We start from the raw sequence: 21,895 nt of genomic DNA, 5'->3' as shown, positions 1-21,895 counted from the left end.
ATTTCATACCTCATTAACTTATTTACGTCTTCCAAAAAGCAACCACATGATAGTGGCTATACTCTTCTAATGATAAAAATGAAAATATCGTAATTTAAAATGTGAAAGAAATCTTTTTTTATTGTTGAGGAGTTAAATGAAGGATTTTGAATGAATTCTTAAATTATTTTTATTTTTCTTTTTCAAAGTCAGGAGACTGAATACACTTTCACTCCTACCCCTCTTTCACTTGGTGGGTCTCCTCCACAAAATTTAAAGTCAGAAGGCATGATTACATGTTGTGTTAGTGGTTTCCAGCTAAAAAGTAAGGTCTGCTACTCTACGTTTTTAGGTCAAATGGACTTTGACAAAACGGAAGTTACTGTAGGAGAAAGACTTACATTAGTCCAATTATTTCAAATATTTCTTTGGTACTTTATTTTTCAAATTATTATCATTTTAGTCTTGTTCTTTTTCATTAAAAAAAATTTAACTCAACTTCAATTTACCCAAAAAATACCTCAACTTTACTAATTGTATGGTTTGATTCTAGGTTGAATTCAAATTATAATTTCAATTTGATATATTATCCAAGAAAACAAAAATTCAATTAGATAATTTATTTTGAGTATAGTTTAAAATTCTATTTGATAATATTTTTTATTACGTCAACAATATTATTAATCAGTTGTTGATATTATTTATTTCATTAATAATATTATTTGTTATATTGATAATCTTTAACAAAATATTTTCAAACAAACTCAATTTCAAACTATCGGTTGTGGATTCAAATTAAAATTAAATCAATTAATATTCGAATTTGATTAAACTCAAAATCTAATAATAATCAATTTCGTAGTCTATGCACACTACTACTACTGTAAAGATTGAACTCTTCAATCTTCTCATTTGAAAATATGAAAAAAAAAAAAATTGAAGTACAATAGGAAATTTGGTGTTGAAGGATTTTGAATGAGTTCTTTAACCTTTTTTACTTTTTAGATTTTGGAGACTAAATTTTACTTTCATCTATCTTCATCTTCATGTGATGAGTCTCCACTGCAATCTCTTTTTCTCACCTTTTTTTAATTTTGCTTGTTCATCCATCTTCATCTTCATGCTGTGAGTCTCCATTGCAATCTCTTTTCCCTGTTTTTTTTTTAATTTCGCTATTTCATTACTGATTAACTCATTTGCACTTGTATAATTTGGTTCAATCCAACTCGAAAGTTGGGTAGCCTGTGGTTTTTTCTAGTTTAACTATGGTACCTAATTGGATTTGAATTATCTTAACCAATTATTACAAGAATTTCATTTTGTTTATTATCATATAAAATAATATTTTTTCGTGATAGCTTAATTGTTTTAAATATTATAATTTTTAACCTTTTTTTCTTAAATTATTATTATTTTAATCTTTTCCTTATCTTTAAACATTTCAAGTCTATTCCATCAGTTCATAGCATAACCAACGTTTGAAATGATATATCACAAATAAGTCAAAACGTTTCATTTTAACCTAAAGCTTCATATCGGTTTTACTGGTGGATTCATACCAAACTAATTCAACTCAAGTTTTGTGTTAAATTTGATTTGAATAAAATTCAAATTAAAATTTCAATTTGATAGTTTAATCTGAGTTTAATTCAAATCTTTATTTGATAATAATTTTCAACGTGTCGATAATTTGTTCAAATAAACCTCAGCTGGATTCAATTAGATAATTAATTATTTTATAATTCAAAGTAGTGGAAAATGAAGATTAAACTAGGCAAAGTAGCATTAGCTTTATTAAGTGCTCTTGCAAAAGCTAAACTTTGTTATTAATTAATTAATAATTCATGCTTAATATAATAATACTTGTGCAAAACCTGAGCTGGTTTCCATTACCAAATTGTTGTAATGAGACAGTTTTTTTTTTTTTTTTCTGATTGTGGTGGGGAATCACTTCTACCACAAAAGGCAAAGGATAGAAGTATTATAAGAGATGAATTTCGTGCCATTCTCTTCTCTTTCCTACCTTCTATCGATCATTATTCATCCTCGATCTCCCGACAACAAAAAACACTCAAAATATACATCATGGAAATTGTTACTTCATGTGTTAGTTCAATTTCTGAAATTATTTTCAGCCGCTTGTTCAAAGCAGCAGGCCGTCAGATTGGCTACCTGCTTAACTACAATGACAACATCGAAGCATTACGAAATCAAGCTCAGCAACTCAAGGGTACCAGAGACAGCATGCAATTGAGAATTCATGCTGCTGAAAGAAACAGAGAAATTATCTTACCTGATGTCCAAACCTGGATATCTAAAGTTGATGATGTCTCTGCAGAAGCAGAAAAGTTTTTTGAAGATGAAGGCAACGTGAACAAGATGTGCTTCAAAGGGTGGTGCATTAATGTCCGATCACGTTACCGGTTCAGCAACGTGGCAAAGCAGAAGATAACGGTGATCACTCAGCTCCAAGAAGGTGGAACATTTCAAGCTATATCTCAGCCTGCTCTTCCCCCTTCAAGCATTATCGTTCCAACTGTTGGATTTTCTGGAATTTTTGAATCCAGAGAATCAATCAAGAATGAAATTATGGAGGCCTTGAAAGATGACAAGGTCAGCATAATTGGAATTTGTGGGATGGGGGGTGTGGGTAAAACCACTCTGGTGAAACAAGTTGGCAAACAAGCCGAGGAAGAGAAGTTGTATGATTCAGTAGTTTTTGTAGTTGTGTCTCAAACCCCAAATATCATGGAAATTCAAAAAGCAATTGCTTACAAGCTAGATCTGAAATCATTGTCGGATATTCCTGAATCAGCACGAGCAAGTTCCTTGTGGCAGAGAATTAAGCAGGAGAAACGAATTCTCATGATATTGGATGATGTTTGGGGAGAAATTGAATTGGCCGAGATTGGTATTCCTTTTGGGAAGGATCACGGAGGTTGTAAGATTGTGCTTACCTCTCGAAGTGAAAATGTGTGCGATGAAATGGATTGTGACAAAACATATATAGTCAAAACTTTATCAGAACAGGAATCGTGGGAGCTATTCAAGGAGCACGTTGGAATGGATGTTGAAAATTCTATCAGAAGCTCAATCGCAAAAGATGTAGTTGCTGAATGTAATGGCTTGCCACTTGCAATTGTGACAATAGCAAAGACATTAAAGAACAAAAATGAGCATGTGTGGAAAGATGTAGCACGACAACTAAAAATGTCTGCTTATACAGATATCCCAGGGATGCAAAGAAATGTGATTTCATCTTTAGAGTTGAGCATCAAATATCTAGAAAGCGATGATGCAAAATCATTGTTCTTCTTTTGTAGCGTGTTTTCAGAGGATTTTGAAATCCCAATTGAAGTTTTAGTTACATATGGAGTGGCTTTGAGGTGGTTCAAAAATGTTGAGACAATGAAGGATGTTAGGCACAGAGTTCACGCTATTGTAAGTACGTTGACCTCTTCTTTTCTCTTGATTTATGGAAAACATCGGTACAATATGGAAGAGTATGTAAAATTGCATGATGTTGTACGTGATGTTGCACATATAATAGCACCTAAGTACAATCAAATATTCTTGGTCAAAGCTGGCACTGGTCTAAAAAAGTGGCCAAACAGAGATACATATGAAGATCTCACATGTATCTCATTAATGTCAAATGATATTAAAGAAGTGTCAGATATGATGGAATGCCCAAAGTTACAATCTTTACTGTTGCAGGGAAATTCTAAAATGGTTTTCCCTAACAATTTTTTTCAAGGCATGAAAGATCTTAGAGTTTTAGACTTGAGTAAAACACAATTATTGCCACTGCCAGAGTCACTTTCTTTGCTGGCAAATCTTAGAACATTGTATCTTAATGGTTGCGAGTTAGGCGACCTATCTATTATCGGGCAACTAAGTAAACTAGAAATTTTTAGCCTTAATGATTCTAATGTTAGGGAGATCCCAATATCTTTCAATCAATTAATTCATTTGAGGTTATTAGATTTGAACGGTTGTGAAGAGCTTGCACGAATAGCACATGGTGTCATATCTTCTCTGTGTAAATTGGAGGAGTTGTATGTTTTAAGAAGTTTTGAGCATTGGGATTCTGAAGGAGATGAGGGGGGTTTGAGAAACAATGCAAAGCTTGCTGAGTTACAATCTTTGTCTAGATTGACTAGCTTGAAAATTATTATCCCAAACTTGAATTTCTTAATTGATAATGATGTGCCGTTCAAAAACTTATCAAACTTTGCAATAATAATAGGTGGTGTAGGACGTTTTGAAAAGGTCAACTTCATGATTGGTTCAAAAGAATATTCAAGAAAATTGTTGATGTCAAATGATGATAAGGTTATGATTTCAGGATTGATTAATTGCCTAAAGAATTTGGTAATTGAACAAACGGAATATTTAGAAGTAGGCTGGTGTAAATCAATGGTATATGTATTTGATTGTGAAGTGCTTAAGGTGACATATGGAAAAACAAAGTTGCTTTCGTCATTAAAGGAACTACATTTGAAATATCTGCCAAACATGACACATATATGGAAAGGTGAAACTCAATACATAAACCTTTGCAACTTGAAGAGAATAAAATTATGGATGTGCCCAAAGTTAGTTAAGATATTTTCACAAGATTTGTTGCAGAGTCTCATTTGTTTGGAAGAAATGGAGATATGTAGTTGTGACAATTTAGAGGAGATTTTCATAATGAGAGAAGAAGAGGAAATAATACCACCAAGGAAAGATCTCACCACAACCTCCCCAAGTTTGGGAAACTTAACTTCTATATATATTTTTAGTTGCAATAAATTAAAAAGCCTCTTCACCCCCTCCATAGTCAAAAGCCTTGTGAAGCTCTGGAAACTTAAAATATATGATTGCTCAGCATTGGAAGAAATAGTCACAAATGAGGAAGTATCATCATCATTAGCAAAGAAGATTGTCTTTCCTAGTTTGTCCGAATTGAAGCTTGTACAGCTAAGTAACATTGGTTGTTTTAGCTCAAGCTCATATTCTATTGAATTTCCTGTTTTGGAGGAACTTATGATAATAAAATGTCCAAATATGAAGATTTTTGGTTATGGAAAACAACTGACACCAAAGTTCAACAAAGTTATGATGAGTTCTACCAGAGCACGATGGTTGGGTAACCTAAACTCCACAGTTGAGCAATTATTCATAGAAGAACAAGTATGTGAATTAGATAATTGTTGAGTGTAAACAATTGTAAATATTTTTGAATAAATTGTATTGTCTTCTTAAAATATGTTTAGTTAGCAGTATGATATTAATAATCTAAAAATTGTGATTGGTTTTGCAGGAGAAAATCGCAAGGGAACAACTAAATGGTATGAATCATGTATCACTAATTCAACAACAAATTATTATTCTTGTTTGAGTAATTTAAAGATTTTATATTTATAATTACATCTTCGAATTTTGAATTCTTAAAAACACTGCTTCTATTATGTCTCTGTTGTTTGAAATATAGAAGAAGAAGAAGAAGAAGAAGAAGAAAAAGAAGAAGAAGAAGAAAAAGTGAACACCTAACTGAGACAATGACAAGATTGATGGAAAGCTAGTAGCGAGACATGTTTCATAAGCTCGTTTAATCAAGGTACTGAAATTCCCTCACTCTAAGGCCTACTTAGTGATAAAAGAGAAGGAAAGTCCTGAGTTCAACCTCTGTCACTCTTGTGAAAATTTTTAATTAATTACTTAATTAAAAAAAAAAAAGAAAAAAAGGGAAGCAATTCTACAGGGGAAATTAACGATAATTTTACAAGTATAGAGGGCTTTTGATAATTTTATTCAAAGTGAGGGTGCACGTGGCCGGATCTGGGATTTTTTTAATATTATAAATTTGTTGTAACCGAAATGGTAGTTTTACCTTTATTTTTTCACGAACTGATCCCTACAATCACCTTTACTTTTTACTTAAAGGCGAAGGAAGATCTTCCTGTTAAAATCAACGGCCTTAGGCTTCCCGTCGATACCATCTGCCGCAACCCTAAAGGCTTTGAGTTCGACAAAGAAGTGTGCTCATGGCAGTGGTATGTGGTGCACTTTTTTCTTTTATAATACCGTAGATTCTCTGTTTTCTTTTACAAACTATACTGTAGGCTTATGGGTTCTGTTTCTTTCTTCAATGGCTTGATACCACAACAAAATAGTTTGTTTAGATTCACATGTGAAAATTGTAACAGAAAATGCAGGGGAGTACAGGGCATGGAATTGTAGCAGAAAAGGAAAAGCAGACAAGCTGAAGAGGTTTTAGGTATCATTTGTAATTTATACTGTTGTATTTTTATTCATTAAATTTTTCCTAGAAATAGCAAGGAATAAAATCCTTACTTCAATATTAATGATTATGCATTATCAATATCACAAACAGGTGGGCAATTTCAGTGTGGCAAGGTTGCATGCTGATGGAAACTTTGCAGATGAGACACTTGTCATATGCTCGTTTAATTAAGGTACTGAACTCTCTCACTCTTGCTGATACAGCTCTAATGCCAATTTAATTTGTCATACTGCTACAATTCTTTTCTTTTTGAGCATCGATTATTAACAAAGGATTTATTTGGTTGAAATTTGTGATGCAAAATTTAGGGGAAAACAAGCTTGAAAACAGGTTTGTTAACAAATTGCCATCAATGTATTCTCATTATTACATTACTTGTAAGCTCAAATGACTTAATGATCCAATATAGAAGAAATAATCATGAACAAGAAAGGAGGAAAGGCGGATGTTTGCATCAACAGAGAGGATGGTGTTCCTAGCTTAAATAAGATCAAACTCACTTTGTTTCAGAAGAGGATTTACCCACAGTTCTCTATTTCTACAACTGGGTTAAGAATCTGTCTGCTGGAGAGAATATATTAGGTGCTGCTTCTGTTTTAGTACATTCTTTGATTGCTTGCCTGTAGTAAATTAATTTTTATATCATAAACCATTTCTGAGTGAGAATCATATGCCAGGTAGGATGCATATATATCAAGGCTGCCTGTTTCTATCATTTGGGCCCTAGTATCAACAATTGGATGACGTGATTCAGAAAGCGTTGGAGAAATTACCTAAGGCTGATGAGGTGCATTTAAATTTCTGGAAATACTCTTCCTGTATATGATTCTTTTGCAGCACAAAAATCAGTATATGTATGTGTGTGTGTATTTATATATATATATATATATATATGTTAAAATTTGACTTTTATATGTGGAACTGCAGGTAATGAAATTCTTTAGTGCCCATGGAGTACCAGTCAGTTATGTTGAGAATGCTAGTGATCCATAAAAAGACCAGACAGAGGAGTGCAGAACTTGAAAAGCTGTGGATTCAGCAACAATGACACTCTAACAAGCCAGGTTTGACAGTAAAACCCAGTTTCATAAGTTTTAGATTCATCTTCCTTGCCTGCCCGTAATTACGAGTACTGTCGCAACTGTTGTTTATTGACTTTCTTGATCTCTAATATTTTTTTCCACCATTAGGTTGGGCACTATAATGTTTTGTTGGTTAATTCCTTGGAATATTCATTTCGTTCCCTTTTTTTGTTTTGTTAGTCCAGTAGGGCCTGTACAATGATTGAAGCCCGACAATGATGAAGTTTTCATTGAGCTCTGCCAGAAAGGTGTTAAGAGCTCCTTGTAGCTCTGCCAAAATGGATATCCACAAGGTTAAATTGATTATAGTATTTACAATTGCAGCTTTATGAGTAAGCACATAGTCTTGAAAAGATTGACATGGAGCACAGAGAATTGCCTCTTAAATGCACTTCAAAACTGGGGAAGTGTACCAGTTTTATATACACTTAAGATTTATGAATGTCTGATAATGAAGACCTTTGATTATGGATGTCCTCCTATCTTAATCAGTGTTATGATACATCCATTGATTAAGATAGGAGGACAATGAATGCATAACCTGGACCCTACAGTATAAAGATTCGTTCAGGTATGTGAATTAATTAGTTGTTGATTGTAAACAATTATCATTTGTTTAATAAATTGTGTTTGAAAATAATTTTTACGCGACAATAGCTACTTTCTTCTTAAAATATGTTTATTTAGTTAGTTATAAACTGTCTAAAAGTCTGATTTGTTTTTCAGGAGAATTAGGGAGGTTCAACTAAATGGTATGAATCTTTTATCACTAAATAATTTTTCTTTTATTTTTGAATTCGAAGAAGAAGAAGAAGAGACTTATTTTGAAATGCGTTATAAATGTGTGAATCATGTTCATCAATAATTTCCATTGATTTTTTCCAAAAAGAAAAAGGAATACCAACTATATATTTTTGATGGTGCATTATCTTTTTTTTTTTGGTTAACTTATTATGCATTGTCAATGTCAAAACACAGTTGGCAATTTAGCAAGGAGACTATTGTCACAATCTAGGTAGTGAAATTTCTACACTCTTGCTGATATGATATAGCTCTTAGGATGGAAAGCAAGTCTGCAATGGACTTAACGTTAATTTTACAAGTATGAGGGTCTTTTTTTAAAAATTTTATTGAAAGTAAGGGGACATCTGGCTGGCTCTGGGTTATCTTTTTAATATTTTTTAAAATATATTGCAACCTAAATGATAGTTTTACCTTATATTTATTTTTGCAAAGACACCCACACAATTATCTTTACTTTTCTTAAAGGCCAAGGAAGATCTTCCTGTTAAAATCAAAGGCGTTAGGCCTCCTGTCGATACCATCTGCTGCAACCTTAACACTTTGAGTTCGACAAAGAAGTGCACTCATGGCAATGGTTTGTATGAATTCAATTGAATTGCAAATATTTATACTATTTGTACAATATTTAGGTGTAAAATGCTTTTTTCTTTCTTCAATGGCTTGATACCACAACAAAATAGTTTGTTTAGATTCACATGAGAAAATTGTAACAGAAAATGCAGGGCAGTACAGGGCATGGAATTGTAGCAGAAAAGGAAAAGCAGACAAGCTGAAGAGGTTTTAGATATCATTTGCAATTTATACTGTTGAATTTTTATTCATTAAATTTTTCCTAGAAATAGCAAGGAATAAAATCCTTACTTCAATATTGATGATTATGAATTATCAATATCACAAACAGGTGGGCAATTTCAGTGTGGCAAGGTTGCATGCTGCTGGAAACTTAGCAGAAGAGACACTTGTCATACGCTCGTTTAATTAAGGCACTGAATTCCCTCACTCTTGCTGATATAGCTCTAATGCCAATTTCATTTGTCATACTGATACAATTCTATTGTTTTTGAACATAGAGTATAAAGAAAACATTCATTTGGTCGAAATTTGTAATGCAAAATTTAGGGGAAAACAAGCCTGAAAACAGGTATGTTAACAAATTGCCATCAATGTATTCTCATTATTACATTACTTGTTAGCTCAAATGACTTGATGATAAAATATAGAAGAAATAGTCATGAACAAGAAAGAATAAAAGGTGGATGTTTGCATCAAAAGAGAAGATGGTGTTCCTAGCTTAAATTAGATGAAACTCACTTTGTTTCAGAAGAGGATTTATCCACAGTCTCTATTTCTACTACTGGGTCAAGAATCTGTCTGCTGGAGAGAATATTTAGGTGCTGCTTCTGTTTTAGTATATTCTCTAATTGCTTGCCTGTGGTAAATTAATTTTTATATCATAAACCATTTCTGAGTGAGAATAATATGCCAGGTAAGATGCATATATATCAAGGCTGCCTGTTTCTATCATATGGGCCCTGGTATCAACAATTGGATGACATGATTCAGAAAGCGCTGGAGAAATTCCCTAAGCCTGATGAGGTGCATTTAAATTTCTGGAAATACTCTTCCTGTATATGATTCTTTTGCAGCACAAATTTCAGTATATATATTAAAATTTGACTTGCCTGGGTTGTGGATATCTGATGGGATTAATCTCTACAACTTTTCTTTGACTTTTATATGTGGAACTATAGGTAATGAAATTCTTTAGTGCCCATGAAGCACCAGTCAGCTATGTGGAGAATGCTAGTGATCCATAAGACCAGATGGAGGAGTGCAGAACTTGAAAAGCTGGGGATTTGGCAAAAATCATACTTTGACATGCTAGGTTTGACAGTAAAACCCAGTTTCATAAGTTTTAGATTTATCTTTCTTGTCTGTGTGTACTGTCGCAACTGTTGGTTATGGACTTTCTTGATCTCTTATATTTTTTTCCATCATTAGGTTGGGCGCTTACACCAATGGTTGAAGCTCGACAATGTTGAAGTTCTCATTGAGCTCGACTAGAAAGGTGTTAAGAGTCTTCTTGTATTTCCAGTCAGGTACTTGAATAGTTACAAAAATAGTAATTTCGTAGTCGATATGAGCACTAAAATGGCTATCTGCAAAGTTAAATTAATTACAGTATTTACAATTGCAGCTTTGTGAGTAAGCACATAAAAACATTTGAAAAGATTGACATGGAGTACAGGGAGTTGCCTCTTGAATGCGGCATTCAAAACTGGGGATATGTACCAGTTTTATATACACTTAAGATTTATAGATGTCCGATAATGAAGACCTTTGGTTATGGAGAACAACTAACACCAAAGCTCAACAATGTTGTGATACATCCATTGATTAAGATAGGAGGACAATGGATCCATAACCTTAACCCTACTGTACAAAGATTTGTTTAGGTGTGTGAATTAATTAGTTCTTAATTTAAACCGTTATTATTTTTTTAATAAATTGTTTTTGAAAATAATTTTTACACAATAATTGCTATTGTCTTCTTAAAATATGTTTATTTAATTAGTCATAAACTGTCTGGAAGTCTAATTTGTTTTTCAAGAGAATTAGCAAGGTTCAACTAAATGGTATGAATCATATATCACTAATTCAATAACAAATTATTATTCTTGTTTGAGTAGTTATATTTTATAGTAAGTTAAAAATTTTTTTATACTTGTGATTGTATCTTCAATTTTTCCTTTGTTTTTGAATTCGAAGAAGAAGAAGAGACTTATTTTGCAATACGTTATAAAGGCGTGAATCATGTTCATCAATAATTTCCATTGATTTTTTCCTAAAAAGAAAAGAATACCAACTATATATTTTTTTGATTGTGCATGATCTTTTTTTTTTTTTGGTAATTGATAATGCATTATCAATATCAAAACGCAAGTGGCAATTTAGCAAGGAGATTCTTGTCATAATCTAGGTACTGAAATTTCTACACTCTTGCTGATATGATATAGCTCTTAGGAAGGGAAGCAATTCTACAAGGGAATTAACGATAATTTTGCAAGTCTAAGGGTTTTTTTTTTTAAATTTTATTGAAAGTAAGGGGATATCTGGCTGGCTCTGGGCTTTCTTTTTAATAGTTTTTTTAAATATATTGCAACCTAAATGCTAGTTTTGCCTTATATATATATATTTTTTGTAGAGACACCCTCACAATTATCTTTACTTTTCTAAAAGGCCAAGGAAGATCTTCCCGTTAAAATCAACGGCATTAGGCTCCCTATCAATTCCATTTTCCACAGCCCTAACACCTTGAGTTCGACAAAGAAGTGTGCTCATGGCAGTGGTATGTGCTGCTTTTCTCTCCTATCATAACTTTTGTTACTGTTGTTTGCTAGGTGTCCCATTTTCCATCAATGTGGTGGGTTTAGTTAGGTTGAGCCGTCTTTTCTATAACAAATGAACTTTGATTTAATTATCTAGAGATTGATAAAATCTGAAGTGTAATTAATTGTAGTAGAAGTAAGAGCAGGAGGATTACCTGAAATACATCAACTGAGACATGATTCTGCAATGCATACTGGTTTGCATCTTGTTCATGAAATTTTTATCATTAGAATCAAATTTAACATTAATTTTATATTGATTAAAGTTCATTTCCTACCAATGCAAGAGTTTGGCATGTTTATGTAATAATTCAATTCAATTGTAAATATTTATACTATTTGAACAATATTTGGATGTAAAATACTTTCTTCTTTTTTGAATGTCTTGAGCCCCCTTACCATAATCACAACATAGTTTCTTTGGTTTCACATCAGAAAATGGTAACAAAAAATGCAGGGGAATGCAGAGCATGGAATTGTAGCAGGAAAAGAAAAGCAGATAAGGTGATGAGGTTTAGATATTTTTTTCAATTTATAGTCTGTTGAATTTTGATTCATTAAAATTTTCCTGGAAATAGCAGCGATCAAAATCCTTACTGCAATGTTAATTAGATGCATTATCAATATCACAAACAGGTGGGCAGTTTCAGATTGGCAAGGTTGCACGCCGATAGAAACTTAGCAGAGGACGCACTTGTGCTTGTTTATGTAGGTACTGAATTCCCTTGCTCTTGCTGATAAAGCTGTAATGCCTATTTAATTTGTCATACCGATATTGATACAGTTCTCTATCTCTACAACTGGGTCAAGCATCTGTGTTCTGGAGTGAATGCTTCTGTTTTGTATATTCTCTAATTGCTTGCCTGTTGTAAATAAATTTTTATATCATAAATAATTTCTGAGTGAGAATGATATGTCAGGGAAGATGCATATATATCAAGGCTGCCTGTATCTATCATACGGTCCTAGTATCAGCAAGAAGGATACATGAAGTCTATGGCTGAATTTATTAAGAAAGAGTTAGAGAAGTTCTCTAAGCTTGATGAGGTGCGTTTAATTTCTGGATATATTCTTCTTGTATATGATTCTTTTGCAGCACAAAATCGGCATATATATTAAAATTTGACTTGCCTGGGTTGTGGTCATTTGATGGGATTAGTCTCTACAACTTTTCTTTGACTTTTATATGTCGAATTTAAGATAATGAAATTTTTTAGTACCAGTCAATTATGTTGAGGATGCTAGTATTCCATACAGAAACCAGATGGAGGAGTGCAGAAAGTTGAAAAGCCAAGGATTTGGTGACGATCATACTCTGGCATACCAGGTTTGACTTTAAAACCCAATTTCTTTAGTTTTAGCTTCCATCTTTCTTGTCTCCCTTGAATTATAAGCACTGTCTTATTTATCCTCATCATCAGGTTTAATTCCTACAGTTGTTAAGTTCTCCCAGAAAGGTGTTAAGAGTCTTCTAGCAGTTTGAGTCAGTTATATGACTAATGACTAGTTACAAAAATAGCAATTTCGTGTGTCGATACAAGCGCTAAAATGGCTATCTAAGGAGTATTTACTATTGCAGTTTTATGAGTGAGCACATCGAAACACTTGAAGAGATTGACATGAAGGCTCTTGAATCCGTCATTCAAAACTGGGGACATGTACCCGCCCTCAACTGCATGTCTTCCTTTCATCACTGATCTGGCAGATGTAGTACTAGAAGCCTTACCTTCAGCAGCCGCTATATCTTCCTCAAGGAACATCTCCAATGAAGATGACAATGACTTTGTGAGATATGCTATCAAAATGTTCTTCAGTTCTATATTAGCATTCTTTTTGCTTCTGTTGCAAAAAAATGATACTTGCATTCAAGAATAATCTCCTTTAAAGGCGATTTAGAGTAGTATGACACCAGATTTTCAAAAAAGTAGAATAGCAGCTGAGTATCATATGAACTGGTGATTTCATAGTTTGATCAAAATGGCATGACATGCCAGGGATTTTGTTTGCTGTACATGAAAATGGGGAGCTTTTATGCAGTGATGTTATTCTATCTTAGATGTTCTTTCTAATATTATTTATGTGGAAACATGTTATGATTTAAAGTGTCAAGTATGGACCAAATGTAAGATATGAAATTTGGATCCCACGTCAGAAAGTATGAGTTTCTGGTATGAGGTTTATATGATTTTTTCTTATGCAATCAATAACCAGCTTATAAGGTATGATTCTTCTTAAATCGTGTAATTTTGTATTAGAGTCATTATCATATCTCTTAGTTACAATCATGTGTCAAATACACCTCAAAGTTGAACTTGACAGTGTAAAATCTCTTATGCTTGAATTTAAGCACGAACTTGATTACACTAAGTTGACAATCGAGCTCGAACTAACTCACCTTAAATCTACCCTTATAAGAGAGTACTAAAACAAATACTTGCACCTATAATTTAGGCAAGCTTCATTCGAGGCATTGTTTAAAACCCAAACCAAACCAATTGATCGAACTAGTTCGGTTGGGATTTGATGATAATCTAGTCCAAGTCGATGTTTAAAATTTGATTAAACATTAGACTAGTAAACCATGTTGAACAAGACAAACCACATCAAGTCATGGTTTGATTGTCGAGTTCATTCAGTCAAATCATCATTCCGTAAAATTTTATGATTGTTCAGACTTAAACTACGTGTGATTTGTAAATAATATGCATAAATAATATGCATAATACACCATTAGACCACAATTTTGTTTAATTAAATATTATTATAATTTTTATTTATTCTATCACTAACTGAACAATCAAGATTTAGAGCAGCCCCTAGATCGGGTCAAGGTCCACTATCAGTCTAAAAACATTGATTGACGACAGTTTTCCTTCTATATTCAAGAGAACAGCCAGAAAATATTAGAATCAAATGACACAATTTCTAAAATATATACGAGCACAAGAAAAGGAGCTTTCACTTCATTTTTTGCTCTTTGATGAGAGAATTTTTTCAACGTGTGGAAAGGATGAGCAAGCCAACGACTGTTAAACATGAAGCACCAACTATGGAGAGAACAGGGGCAAATGCATAGACAGGATTTGGAAACCTGAAATAGTTTTGGATCCTCTTCAAGCCTTTGTCGACAAGTGAAGCCAGTGCTGCTGCTCGGCAACTCCAAATGGCCTGGTTACGTTGTTCCTAGTCCACATGAAGATAACAATCTGAGGATTGATGGTGCACACATAATATCTCCATATAATAGTCAAAAGATAGCTTAAATGAAAAAAATTAGGCTGATGCCATGCTGGTGGTGTTTGCCAAGTTATGTGATGGATGAGACGCAGGATTGCGAGGAAAAAAAAAAAACTTATTTTTACAACATCGTGATGTTGGTGTCAACGTTTGGGTTTCATCAAGTTAAGTCGACAGTTGATCCGTGAACCAAACATATTTGGGCTAGTTTGACTAGGGTTCATCCCAATTCAAAACCCATACCAAGGGTGAACCATCTCCCAATCAAATTGGCAACCAATTGCCGGTTGAACTGACATGTCATGTATGGTTTGTAAAACCACAAGAGAAACTTTAAATAAATAGAGATATATATATTTTTTTTTTGTTGAGAATAACCGAGTGAAACACCCCAAAACCATAATAAAATATATGACTTCAAAAGACTTTGCAAATCTCTTACATAAAGTCAAGTTTTAAATACAAAGTTTTTTACCACAAAAACATTAGAATAAAAAGTCTTTCAAACAAAACATATAATCAAATAGTTACTAATCTACTTTATTTTTCTTTTAACCAATCTTCCCAACTAACTCCTTTTATTTTTTATTTCCCAAATGCTAAATAGAAACTTACACTCTATAAAATCTCTAATCTGCAAAAATGTTAATGATGAAGGGTGAGATATTAACTCGGTAAGCAAAAATTAAATGTTATATATGCAAACTTAAACATTTAATTCAAATATTTATAAAGAAAATTAAATAAAAGAAAGTCAAACAGAAAGAGGTGCTTACACGTATATAAGCCCACAAATAAATAAATAAATTATTTCAAAACCTTTCAAACTACCAAACTTAAGTTAAAATTTAGGCCAAACGACTATATCCCACCCAAGGTTTGATGTTTTCTCAAGTTTCTACCCTTTAACTATGGAAACACCAAACACCCACCCATAGCTGGTTAGATTTAACAAAACCCTAACAGTGATAAATTTAATCTCATTTTCCCCCCTTAAAGTTAAAAAACTAACATTTTTTCTCTAAGCTAAGTTTGAAAAGATCGCATTTTCCCCCCTAGGGTTTATTTCCAAACCCTTTCACTTTCTCCGGCGCCATCACCGGTCGTCTTCCCCTCCCGATGGTTTCTCTTCTACCGATTGCCCCCCTCAACTCTTGCACTACGCATCCGACGCAGAGAGAAGTCGTCTGGGAAGAGAAATCGTCTTCCCAAATGAAGACGACTCGTCTTCCCAGAGGACGATGAGTCGTCTCGTCTTCATCTGGGAAGACGATCGTCTTCCTAGACGACGACGATTGGGAAGACGAATCCCGATGAAGTTCTTCGTCTTTCATAGCTTCTTTGACTCCAATCGGGCTTCCAAATGGGAGGAAAGAGATTGTCAGAAGGAGAGGATGTTTCAGGAGGGAGAGGCCGTCAGCAATGGAGCCGGAGATGTCGTCGGAGATTTTAAAACGAAACCCTAGGGTAAAACTGCGATTTTTTAAAACTTAGGCTAGGGGAAAATTTTAGTTTTTAAAGTTTAGGGGGGTAAAATTTGATTCTATTTTAGTTTATTTTTAATATTATAGCAAAAATAACGATTTTACCTTACCACCGTTAGGGTTTTGTTAAATCTAACCGGCAATGGGTGGGTGTTGGTGTTTTCATAGTTAAATGGTGGAAACTTGAGAAAACATCAAACCTTGGGTGGGAAATAGTTGTTTGGCCTAAAATTTATTTTAAACTTTTGTCACGTAGTGTCATCTGTACTCCCAGTGACCCAATCAAAATTTCAAAAATGTGTACAACAAAATAGATAATTCGATTAGACCAAACTTATAGTTTCCGAGTTTAGAGCAGACATGTAGAGACTACAGACAATGAGTCAAAACCGCATATATAAACAAAATTTCAGATCATAAATGTACCATAAATAATTTTATTAAATCAATGTCTAAGTAATTAAAATTTGGGTGAAAAAAAACATATACAGAAATATTTTATAACTCACAAAAGTCATTTCATATAAACAGAATGAAATATCATTTATATAACTTATGATCTATGTGTGAGAACAAAAACAATTATATATAAATCAAAGAAATATTCATATTATATAAACAAAGTATTTGTAGAATTCTTTTTTTTGGGTTTGATATAAAACGTTTACAAAAAGATTATATAGCTTACGAAAACCAAATTTTTCAGATTTGACTATCATTTCCAAACATATAATATTTATATACATATAAAAAGAATAGTTTCTACTTACCTCGATTAACAATAAAAATTTACACAAACTCTTATACAATCCAAGCTACTATGTACAACCTATTCAGATTCTAATCAAAACCAATAAACTCAAATTGTAATAATACTCTTAGTAATACCCTTATATCCCGCTAAAAATCTTCAATTCCTAAACTAATTGCCGTGTCTCTATTCAAGCACTTTGTTGTTTTATTAATCCAAATATGATTTCAAATATCTCAACACCTAAGATTCTAAATCTCAATTTTCTCCCAATAAAAAGCCCGACATTACTTCTTTATTGGGCTTCTCTAATGACCCATTAAAATCAAGGCCCATTTATTAAAATAGTCCGGCTTTGTTGCCTCCAGCTTCGTAAGATGCCCAAAACGATAACGTTTCATGAAGACATTCGTCACTCATGAAACACAAAACTAGGGTTTGTCTGCATTAATATGTCAACCCTTCATTAATGTCTCAGCGGTCGGCCGCTAGCTCAGCTGCAGAAATTCACACCTAAATTACTATCAAATCCAATTTTACATTAATTTTCCTGTTTACTTTTCACTCTAAATACTTCTGTAAACCCTAGACATTATTTTTCTCATTATGAAACAAATCCAAACCCATAAAAATTTGTGTTCTATGTAGCTTCTTGTAAGAATCATCAACTTTATTGTGTGAATAACCCGATGAAGAATCAAAATTAGGGTTTCTTACACACTATGTAAATAATAATATTATAATACATATTTTAAGTATAAAAATATATATATATTTATATGTATCATCATACAGTTAAATATTATTTTATTTTTAATTTAAAATCATTCAATGACACATATCAAATATATATTTATTTACATATTTAAAGTAAATACATATAGCTTTATTGTTGTGTGAAATATCAAGTCAAGAACTATAGATAAAAACTATGTCTACATATTTTTAGTACATAAATATGTACACAGAAAATGTGTTATTATGTGATTGAGTAAGAGACAAAAATGGAAAATAAGTGGGAGAAAAAAAAAGGTTAAAAGAGATTGACTTGTACCCAAAAAACAAGAGTAAGAGAGAAAAGGAAGAGACAACAATGAAAAAAAATGAGAAAATTTTAAAAAGATAAATGTTTAAATACTGTGATTAGGAGAAAATTATATATTTTAAATATTTTTTTAATTAATTTTTTAGTTTGTGTTAAATGACCTTTTTATTCTTTCACACAGAAAAAATCATTTATAAAAATATATTTTTGGTCTAAAATTTGACTTTTCAAACATAAATTGTAGGAATTGTCATTTCACCAAACCTTGAGTGTAAAATAGTGATTTGGACAAAAATTTATAGCATGAAGTTTGGACATCTCTTCATTTTCTCAAGTTCTAGATTTTTCAATATGCATGAATTTGTAAAAACATTTAATTTACATATCATTATTATAACATCCCCACACACCTTATCTACATATTAACTGAAAAATATGAACCTGAAAATATTTAAAAAACTATGTAAAACGAAATTTTTATCATAGACCATTAACACTGTCAAAAATATTTCAGATTGGACACATACTTTTGTAATAATTTTAATAGCTAGCATATAATTTATAAAATTTTGAAAACTTCCAGGATTAAACTATACATACTAATTTAATTATAAAAAAAAAAATTCAAGTCACAGTTAATTAAAAAAAATAAAAACTATATTTCTTTACCGATCACAAATTCTGTCAAATAAATTTTAGGTTTAACACTCAATCCTATTCTAGTCCTTCTCAACAATTATTCTCTTTCTAAAACCAATACTCAAAACCTTCCTCGTTCTTTTGAAAGAAATAAAAATCCTCTCTGCCTTTATTAATATTGATTTTTTTTCAAACATAAGTTTTAAAATAAATCTATATTTATCACAAATAAAAATATCTCCTCTTTTTATAATAAATTTGACTATTATCTTGCTTTTACCTTATAATTTTTTTTTTAAAATTTAAACTTACTTTATCCCCTAGAATTTAAACCTTATCCTATTTAAATAATAATAAATAAATAAATAAAAAGTGAATATTACACTGAGCCTGAATGAACGACTTTGAAACTATGTACAAAAAAGTAGAGCTTTCAAACAACAAATACCGAAAATGAAGTATTTCATACCCCTAAAAGTGCCTGGAGATTAGCGGCCGGGTTCTTGCCAGAACTTTTGTCATAGCCGAGGAATGCCAAGACAAAGAAAGTGGTATATGTAACGCCATCAAACAACCATTAAGCTAGCAATGCAACAAGCCCAAGCTTTGCAATCTTTGGATTGATTTCAGCTGAGTTAGCCTGGTGAAAACATAAAGAAAGATTCAAATACTATGTAGGTTGTCTACAACATGTAGCTAAGGAAACAAAACTTCATTTCACCATAAGTTCCTAAGGAAAAACAATGTCAAAGTTTTGGTCGTTCCCCTTTTCTCCATTATTTTGGAGACAATTTCCAAAATCTTTAAGAACGTGCGGTTGTAACCAAAACACATTTTGATGGTTTAAGACTCACAGACTATTTAACTAATCTTTTATTAACATCTTTAAACGATATGAGATATTCATATATACTCAACACCTCTTCTGTGTATTGTAGATGTGAAATTTCTCTAGAGGTATTACAATTATATTTTTCAACTAGTATTAAATGTTTTCAAAGTCTCAAATACTCACAAAGAAGTTCGCGATTGTTTTTGCATAATGATAGAAAATATTAAATTATTAAAAAAAATTGCAATTTTAAACATTTATTTGACACATACAAACTTAAAGAATCAATCTGAATTTTTTATTTCTTGGTGTGTGCACAAGAATATTTCTTGCAGGCTCGGAGACTTGGAGAGTACTTTACTGAAAATGATGGAAGTTACCCATAAATGGAGTACTTATCTATCAAGTACTCTACCTACTAAGCAAAAGTTCGAGGCAATTCATCTCCTTTTAGTCTTCCGGATACGTAAAAAATTTCTTCTATTCAATTTTCTGGTTCACTTTTGATGCTGCCAATACTTGATACGTCAGCAAACAACCATAAAACTCAGAATTCTTTAACAAATTTAACCGTGTTCTGCTTGCCAAAGACCTGGAGTGGAGTTCTCCATTACCTCTCCAACTACAAATGCTTGTACCTGGTCCCCTGTTTGAACCCAACTGTAACCAGGATTTTTCTTTGCCCCTCTCGACTTCATCAATTCCCTAATCTTGTTTGCCTCATCCCATTTCCCAGCTTCTGCATACATGTTTGAAAGAAGAATATAATACCCACAATGTTCAGGTTTCAACTTAAGCAAATGCTCAGCTGCCCAAGACCCCAACTCTATATTACCATGGATTCGGCATGCCCCAAGCAAAGCACCCCATATATTGGACTCCGGTATGATGGGCAAATTTTTTATAAGTTCCACTACATCTTCCATAAGGCCAGCTCTTCCAAGGAGATCAACCATACAAGCATAGTGCATTTGTGTCGGCTTAATATTCTGAGCTTGCATTTCCTCAAAGTATTTCCTTCCTTTTTCAACAAATCCTCCATGGCTACAGGCTGACAAAACTGCAATATATGAAACTGAATCATATTGCACTCCACTTTCCCTCATATTTTCGAAGAGATAGATAGCCATGTCCAAATCACCAAGCATTCCATAACCCAAAATCATAGTATTCCACGAGGCTGCATCTTTATTTGGAATCCTCACAAAGATCTTGTCAGCTATATCAATCCGTCCGCATCTGGAATAAAAGTCCAAAAGTGAATTAGCAACAAAGAGGTGTGTATGAAAAAGCTTTCTTGTCACGACTGCATGGATCTCTTTCCGTTGTTTGGTTGCAGCTAATTTTCCACAAGCTGATATAGCACCCACAAAGGAAACCACATCATGCATCATACCCATGAGACCCATTTCTGAGAATAAACTCAAAGATTTTGAGCAATCACTAGTTTGAGCATAGCTTACTATTAATATATTATAAGATATTTCATCCCTACGGGATATGTCAAAAACACTTTGAGCCAGATCTAAGCAGCCACATTTTGCATACATGTCTGTCAGAGCATTGGTGACAAACAGATCAAGGTTGAACCCCATACGGATGGTCACTGCATGGATTTCTTTTCCTGGACGAAGGAAACCAACTCGTGCACAAGCTGGAAGAACATTCGTCAAAGTGACAGAATTAGGTATCTCATTATGTACTGACATTGCTCTTAATAGCTCTAGAGCCGCTAACTCTTGCCCGTTTTGAGTAAAATTAGCAATCATGGCATTCCAAGTAACAACGTTCTTTACAGAAATATTGTGAAACACAGAGGAAGCTTCAGATTGATGGCCTGATTTTGCTTACATATCAATCATTGAGTTGGCAACAAACACATCAGATTCAATGCCCATTCTTAAACAGAACCCATGGATTTCCTTTCCTAACCCAATATATATAAATTGTGTGCTTATGGCAGTGGTATGTGCTGCTTTTCCCTTCTATCATAACTTTAGTTACTGTTGTTTGTTAGTTTGCTCATTTCCCATCAATGTGGTGGGTTTAGTTAGGTTGAGCTGTCTTTTCTATAACAAATGAACTTTGATTTAATTGTCTAGAGATTGACAAAATCTGAAGTGTAATTAATTGTAATAGAAGTAAGAGTAGAAAGATTACTTGAAATACATCAACTGAAACTTGATTCTGCAATGCATACTGGTTTGAATCTTGTTCATCAAATTTTTTTAATTAGAATCAAATTTAACATTAATTTTATATTGATTAAAGTTCATTTCCTAGGAATGCAAGAGCGTGGCATGTTTATGCAAGAATTCAATTCAGTTGTAAATATTTATACCATTTGAGCAATATTTGGAT

The 21,895-nt window shown here is 32.7% G+C and overlaps 2 protein-coding genes across 19 annotated transcripts in view; one reads left to right on the top strand and one right to left on the bottom strand.

Annotated features, from left to right (window-relative positions):
- The first annotated feature begins 1,784 nt into the window (after positions 1 to 1,784).
- LOC123209287 (disease resistance protein UNI-like) overlaps positions 1,785 to 21,895 on the top strand; it is a 40,244-nt gene continuing 20,133 nt past the window's right edge. The window contains exons 1-18 of one of the 18 annotated variants that reach the window (XM_044627247.1): positions 1,785 to 5,157; positions 5,288 to 5,315; positions 5,459 to 5,584; positions 5,911 to 6,020; positions 6,174 to 6,244; positions 6,362 to 6,443; positions 9,228 to 9,298; positions 9,479 to 9,548; positions 9,644 to 9,753; positions 9,909 to 10,042; positions 10,159 to 10,256; positions 10,355 to 10,613; positions 11,398 to 11,506; positions 12,004 to 12,050; positions 12,183 to 12,254; positions 12,467 to 12,593; positions 12,804 to 12,873; positions 13,126 to 13,601. In XM_044627247.1, the coding sequence (XP_044483182.1) occupies positions 1,885 to 5,157; positions 5,288 to 5,315; positions 5,459 to 5,517 (3,360 nt within the window). In that variant the 5' untranslated portion in view covers positions 1,785 to 1,884 and the 3' untranslated portion in view covers positions 5,518 to 5,584; positions 5,911 to 6,020; positions 6,174 to 6,244; ... (11 more) ...; positions 12,804 to 12,873; positions 13,126 to 13,601. Of the gene's footprint in view, positions 5,158 to 5,287; positions 5,316 to 5,458; positions 5,585 to 5,910; positions 6,021 to 6,173; positions 6,245 to 6,361; positions 6,444 to 9,227; positions 9,299 to 9,478; positions 9,549 to 9,643; positions 9,754 to 9,908; positions 10,043 to 10,158; positions 10,257 to 10,339; positions 10,614 to 11,362; positions 11,507 to 11,981; positions 12,051 to 12,127; positions 12,259 to 12,466; positions 12,594 to 12,769; positions 12,874 to 13,125; positions 13,602 to 21,895 lie in introns of those variants that run through there. The other 17 variants (XM_044627242.1, XM_044627251.1, XM_044627250.1 and 14 more) reach the window with 17 other exon arrangements.
- LOC123201635 (pentatricopeptide repeat-containing protein At4g21300-like) lies at positions 20,101 to 21,303 on the bottom strand. The gene has a single exon (XM_044617227.1). It carries the CDS (start codon positions 21,301 to 21,303, stop codon positions 20,101 to 20,103), a length of 1,203 nt encoding a protein of 400 aa, XP_044473162.1.

This window comes from Mangifera indica, chromosome 2, assembly GCF_011075055.1.
Source record: "Mangifera indica cultivar Alphonso chromosome 2, CATAS_Mindica_2.1, whole genome shotgun sequence".
In the NCBI taxonomy this organism is placed as follows: domain Eukaryota; kingdom Viridiplantae; phylum Streptophyta; class Magnoliopsida; order Sapindales; family Anacardiaceae; genus Mangifera; species Mangifera indica.
The sequence above is the reverse complement of the archived record's forward strand: the minus strand, read 5'-3'. Positions and strand labels throughout refer to the sequence as shown.

Bases quoted from the DNA above. Each gene is read 5' to 3' on its own strand.
- LOC123201635 (XM_044617227.1), bottom strand. From the start codon at position 21,303: ATGATTGCTAATTTTACTCAAAACGGGCAAGAGTTAGCGGCTCTAGAG.